The sequence below is a fragment of the Eublepharis macularius genome, chromosome 14, assembly GCF_028583425.1.
Source record: "Eublepharis macularius isolate TG4126 chromosome 14, MPM_Emac_v1.0, whole genome shotgun sequence".
Lineage (NCBI taxonomy): Eukaryota > Metazoa > Chordata > Lepidosauria > Squamata > Eublepharidae > Eublepharis > Eublepharis macularius.
The window spans coordinates 49,811,326-49,818,009 of NC_072803.1; the positions used below are offsets into that span (position 1 = coordinate 49,811,326).

Below are 6,684 nucleotides of genomic sequence, written 5' to 3' on the forward strand. Positions count from 1 at the left end.
TTCCATTTTCCTCCCTTTCACCTGATTCCTTGAGAATTGCCTTGCTGGCCCAGCCCAAAGATCCATTGAGTCTCTGAATGGTGGGAAGTCAAAGACACCTCTGAGAGCTCAGAAGCACTACTTGTGGTTAGATTGCAAACAAGGGCATGACTTTGTTTGGAGTGAAGGAACTCAGCACAATGAGAATCCTTTCTTTTCATTTTAAACTGGGAATGAAACAGCCGAGCTTCTAGCTCTTAAGGGCAAAATGTCAGAAGCCAGGATTTTGCTAAGTGGGATGCTGAGGATGGGCCCCTGTTGCCCTCCCCCCACAGCTTCTTGCCCTTCCCCTTGACTCAACATCAGGAGAATGTATTTTGAAGACCTGTGAACAATTTAAATTGTGTGTGTGTGTGCATGCGTGTGAGCATGCATGTGCATGCAAAGGATGTAGACACGCTATCCTGCTGCTGTTTACTTAGGAGCTTCTTTGAGTTGCATTTGGCAGCATAACAACTAAAAGTTTAAATAACAGTATTTTAAAAAACATTGACAATATGTCAATTCATTTCACCATTAACAAAAGATTTATATTGATTCATAATACTGGTTTAATAACTCTATAAACTCTACTGTTTATATTGGTATATATGAATCATTATTAGAGATGAGCACGAACTGAAATATGAACCAAAGTTCATCACGAACCAGGCCGGTTCGTGGTTTGCGAACCAGCGGTTTGTCAGAGCCCATTTCTTTTCTTTTTTTCATGCAATTTTTTTTCTTTATTTAAACTATAAACTACACACCACAAGACAGTAAACAACAAACACAGAGAACAAGAAAAAAAACACATTTCTAAACATAACACACTAACAATACATATATCTATAAGATTGAGAGGAAGAGAAAAAAATAAAAATAATAAAAACACCTAGATTACACTACAAGTTGAGTTCCGATTTTCTCCGCCACAAGTATATATCATTTCTAGAGTCCCACTTATTCTAAGTTAGTCACAAACCCCCTCTTTTTTCGTCAGAGCCCATTTCTGACGAACCTTCATGAACTTTAGGGCGGTTCGTTTGGTTCATTTTTTGGTTCATCACTGCAGACAGCCTGGTGCCAATCAATCAATTTCCTAGGCAACGGGGGTTGGGCTTTTTGCAGACCTTTTGCTGACCCAGAAGTGGTGATTTGCTGGCCCAGAAGTGACATTTTCACAAACCAAACGAATCGGTTCACGAATTGGGGCAGGTTCGTGAAAGTTCGTGGTTCGTGAAACATGATGAACCACGAACCGCATAGTTCATTTTTTTGCTGGTTCATGCCCGTCTCTAATAATTATAAACAGTTGGATTGTACAGATGATGCTGTAAATGATCCATCATTAGAGCTGATGCTTATCACTATATTAACAGCTGGATTTGCATAGCATTTTCAATGTGCAAAGTGCTTCATGTACATTATCACTGTAGACTTTAAAACTACCCCATAAGGTAGGCAATTATATATCTATATGTTGGGGTTTTTTTCCTCTTATCTTTGGGAGAGCTGTTCTATTACCGGCTTCATTTTCTAGACAGCCTGTGCTCCCCTTCTGCACTGTTGTTTCTTAACAATGCCTGTATGTTTTTTTTTTCCTGGCAGGATTTAGCAAAATTCCAAGAGCTGATTTTTGAAGATTTTGCCCAGTTCATACTGGTGGAAAACACATATGAGGAGGTGGTGCTGCAGTCGGTCATGAAGGACATCATGATGGGTGAGGCCAGAGTCGTCCTTCATCCTCCTGAGAATTACATGCAGGAGAGATGCTGAGCAACAGCTGTAGAGGGGGAGATACAGCTTTGGGACTGTCTTGTTATATAGGTTTAGCACTCAGAAGAAGGATGCAGTGGACGATTTAATGATGGATTCTTACCTGGGAAATGTTGCTTCCCACCCCCAGCTTGAGCTGGACAAGATAGCAAAAACACATTATAAATACCTGCTTTTTCTCCAAGAATGGCACACATGAGAGCCAGTTTGGTGTAGTGGTTAAGAGCAGCTGGACTCTAATCGGGAGAATCAGATTTGATTCTCCACTCCTCTGCTTGAAGCCAGCTGGGTGACCTTGGGGCAGTCACAGCTCTTCCATAGCACTCTCAGCCCCACCCACCTCACAGGGTGATGGTCGTGAGGATAATAATAACACACTTTGTAATCTGCTCTGAGTGGGCATTGAGTTGTCCGGAAGGGCAGTATATAAATCGAATGATGTTATTATTACTACATTGGACTCTCCTGTTTTATCCTAACAGCCACCCAAGGCCAGGCCTAGAGTTTGTGGTGAGTTTGTGGTGGAATGGGGATTGAGAACTGGGCATGCTCCAGGAGTCATGAAATATTGAGGGCAGTTGAGCATCAGTCACAGAAAGGGGATGGGTGGGCAGATAACATGCAGAGTAAGAGAGGGAAACCAACTTCTTTGGCCCCTTAAAGACCGTGGCCTCCAGCTTGTGGGGGATGGTGATACTGACCTCTTTTGCAGGGTTGTCATGACAGCACAGTGAAGTTTGCTATTTATTGAGGGCTTTCAGAGTTCAATGTCCTTCCCCTCTATTATGATCATCCCTACAAATAGTTATGTAGCGTAGGCCAGTATATCCCCAAACTACTGTTGGGGAGGAAGGGGGCAGTGGATTGGAGATCTTAGCTTGTTTAAGGCTAGCTAATGAGTTTGTGGCAGATACAAGATTTGAACCGGTAACTTCCAGGACCAAAGCTCATTCTTGTAGCCGTTATGCTGTACCAGCTCCCAATATACGTGAAAGGCTTGGCTTTCTCTAAAGGATTATATGAATGCTGTTGGTACTAAATGGTTCTTGAAAGTGGTTCTTGGCCAGACCCTACCGGCTTCTTAAGGATATGGAAATATTGCCTGGCCACAAATTAATGTTCTGCATATATGTCTGGTTTTGACCCTTGTAGCTGTGAAGGAGGCAGCTGTGCAGAGGAAGCACAATCTTTACCGTGACAGCATTGTGATGCACAACAGCGACCCCAACCTGCATTTGCTCAGCGAAGGGACACCCATTGACTGGGGAGAGGAGTTCGGAGGCCAACCGGACTCAGATCCTTCAGACGAAAAACAGCGTCGGGCCAAGCAAGTGGTATCCGTCATTCATGTTGACGAGGGGGCCTTGCCTTATGACGTTACATCCCTGGAGGGGTCCCAAGAAGTGACGGAGCCAGAAGAATCAGAGCGCTGCCCTAGCCCTCCGACGCAGGGCTCTCCCAGCAGTGTGAAGGAGGTTCGTGGGATGTTGGTGAAGGAGTTCCAAGTAGAAGCTCCAGTCACCGTCAGCGAGAAGGCTGAGGAGCAGCTGAGCAACGGCACCATCATTCAGGAGAGCAAAGACACCGTGAAGGAGAAAGAGAAAAAAGCCTCGGCGGAGGAGGATCGCCCTGCAGGATTCCCTGGTGCTCCACAGGATGAGGAACGGGAGGCCGCTGCTGCCACCACACCAGCCTCTCCTGCCAAACTGCCATCCCCAGCACCCCCTGGGGAAGTCCAGAAGGACTGCCTTGAGCCCAGCGACAAGGAGACGGGGGAGGAGGTGTCAGCCCGGGCCTGTGAGGAGGAAGTAGAGCCTCCCGCAGCAAGTAGCCACGGGACCACAGAAGACAATGAGGGGGTGCAGACTGAATTCTAAGCCAGGCCCTCTTGCCAGAGGGCTTTCTCTTGGCCACATTAGCACCAAAGGCAGACTGGAGTCAGTGACCCTGGGGGGGTGGGAGGGCAAGAGTAGGCAGTGGAGTTGTGCCTCGGCTGGTCCAGTAGCATCCCTATTTTGTCATGTGTTTGAGCCTCCTGGAGGGATGCTGCCTTTTGGAGGAAGGTGGGATGGAGTCCCCCCCCCACAAATGATCTTGTTTGCGGCAAGGTGCGCCAACTGCCACTTGGGAACCGGCTGTTGCTCACCCTTCTGGGCCGCAGTAGCCCTGCATGGATTGCTTTCCTGTCCCCCACCCCCTTCTTTGCACCTTTGTTTTACCAGTTTGATTCTTCAAGTCTTCCCCCTCCCCGATGCTTGAGAATGCCTGGAGCAGCAGCAGAGCAGAGTGCAGCAGCCGGATCCTTGTCTGTACAGCCAATGCTGAATGTTTGCACCAATCTGGTTTGGTCCCATAACCAAATGGTCCTATGTAACTTCTCCTTGGTAGCTCTCTTATTGATGATAGAAGCTTCTTTATGCAAACAATTCTCATTTCCTTTCCTCCAAGCACACCCAATTTGAACTATTACAGGGATGGGGAAACTCTCTGCCCTCTCCCCTTAACCCTTCCCTAGTTAGTACGGATGCTGCCATCTCGTACCTCAGTTTTCTCTGGGCCGTGAAATCAACGTGCTTTGTCTGGGAGCTTTGGGCATCTTGGAAGTGGCAAGTGGGGCAATGGTTCTGTCTCCCCTTCAAACGTCCCAGGAGTGAGCAGGAGCCAAAGGACTAGCAAGTACAGCAAGTAAAATTTAACGTTGAAAGGAGAGGTTTAGGTTTAAATGAGGGGTTGAAACAGGAAGTGATGTTGGAAGGTGAGTTGGAGCTGTGAGGTTGTTGAAGAATGAATTTTTATTATACCGGCGAGCATCTTGGGCTTAGGTTTGCAGAGGAGGCAAATGTGTTCTGCAACTTCTTGCATATGTACAAGTAACAAAATGATACCTACTGGTTAATTCAGGGAGGACACTTGGGTGTTGATTTTCCCCACTCTGTTAATGCATATTTTTCTGGCTAGAAACTCGGCAGGTTCTCTGTAACTTCTTTTGGAATGTGTGTATTCAAACCTTTCCATGAATACAATAGGTGTTTGTGGGGGAAAGTGTCACTTTCAAAGCAGCCCACTAAGATGATGTACCAGGGTGCGGGTATGTGATTGTTGAATATGAAACTCTAGCCTGATGAGATTGTTGGGTTGCATTCGCCTGTGCACATTTGCGGTGCTATTGATGCTGGCTTACTTTGGAAGAAGGGATCCTCTCCTTGCACTGGGAACATACTTGGGGATGCTGAAAGCTTACTGCTCAACACTTCAGTAATATTTGACAAGGAGGCGTAAGCTTAGAGATATTTGTTGGCATCCTTGGATAAAACCTTATTCGGTGCAACTTAGACCCTCTTTCTTTCCTACCAGTTCTGTGCAATGGATTTTCACTTGGGAGAAAGGTTACAGTTTGAATAGCACTAAGTTTGCAAATATCATGTAATTCACATTTTACCTCAAGTGGGGCAGGGCGTCTGGATACAACTAGCTCTGACCTGTCTCCCCCATTACATTTTCAAGACTTGCTTTTCTGTTACGCTTGGTCCATTTTTTTTTGTAACACCTCTTGACTTTTGAGGCAAATAAAGCAAAAATTAGAGGTTTTAGTAAGTGGGGTAGTGGAAGGAGATTACAAATCAGTCACGGAACCTCATTTCAAGAGTTACTTCTGACATCACCATCTGAATATGACCCAGCTATATTTCAGAGCAGTAACATGTGTCTGACCCAAGGTGATAATAGCTGACTTAACTGCAAGCGTACACAGGTGAGACCATTTATATGTACCACTTCTCTCTACACTTGTGTGAGATGGGAAGGAGTCACACTTGAAGCAGCCCTATGTGGAGCTGCATGTTTGGAAGTCGAGTAGGGGGATGGATTTACCAAGCTGTAAAGTAGAGACTGAAGCAGGGCCAGCCAGCCAGTCAGTTTAGCCTTGACAGCTGAAGCAGTGGCTCTTGTGTCTACATTTTTCTGTTTACATGAGGGAAAAGCAAAGAACGGGAAGGTGGCCATGCAGGACAAATGTATGGTCTTTTCTGAAACAGTTTGGTTTGGATGGCTGCAGATTGACCTGGTGTTGTGGCCCAGTTCCCCACCATGAATTTAAAAACTTCAAAAATGGATAGACCTCCTGGCTTCTGCAGTGTTGGGGGCGCAGGCCTGAAAATGATCGCAAACAAAATCTGAAGCGTTCGTAAAAGTATATCCGCGTGCCAGTTTTGTAGAACCTTCTGGTGATACGGAAAGCAGGCCGTGAGCCAAGCTGCTTTCTCTCTCTCCCCCCCCCCCTGCTTTCTCCCTTCAAACTATGGCAGTGTTCCAATTTCCAGGTAACTGTTTCAATGTTTTTAATCTTCTGTTTTGAAAATTATTGGGGCTCTGAGCGGAGGGGAAAAAATTGCCCAGTTGGGCTCTGATCTCCATAAAAAGTGCCTTAATGTTGAGAACCAAAGCCTCTTTTTCTCTTCTGAGATAGTTTATTGCAAATGTTATACCAAATGTTTTAAAAAAGTGCTTATATATTAATAATAAAAACCCAGCTTTATTTAATGTCAGCAAATTCCATCTTGTCTTTTTTTGATAGCTTTGTAGTTTGATACAGCAGCTGCAGTTTTTTAAAACAATAATGCTTGGTGGTGGGGCAGGTAAGACTCATGGTTGAGATGTACCATCTCTTGTTTAACGTATCGGCAGGTGACCTTACAGTTGCTTCTAATGCTGCTGCTCAGCCATTTCCAGGATCAAAACATTTCCCTTTTGCTGCCAAATGCTAACACTCTTCTTCCAGGCTTTTCATCCAAGCAGAGCAGGACATGATGTAAGCAGAGCCTGTGCTTTGTTCCAGCAGGAAACCTGAAACTCTGTTCTCGTTAGGTTTTACCGAGTTTTCACCCTAAT

At 45.4% G+C, this 6,684-nt stretch overlaps 1 protein-coding gene across 1 annotated transcript in view; it reads left to right on the forward strand.

Annotated features, from left to right (window-relative positions):
• NIBAN2 (niban apoptosis regulator 2) overlaps positions 1-6,336 on the forward strand; it is a 101,608-nt gene extending 95,272 nt beyond the window's left edge. Inside the window, exons 13-14 of the mRNA XM_054998527.1 lie at positions 1,630-1,741; positions 2,950-6,336. Coding sequence (XP_054854502.1) covers positions 1,630-1,741; positions 2,950-3,674 — 837 coding nt within the window. The 3' untranslated portion in view covers positions 3,675-6,336. The remainder of the gene's footprint in view (positions 1-1,629; positions 1,742-2,949) is intronic.
• The last annotated feature ends 348 nt before the right edge of the window (positions 6,337-6,684 follow it).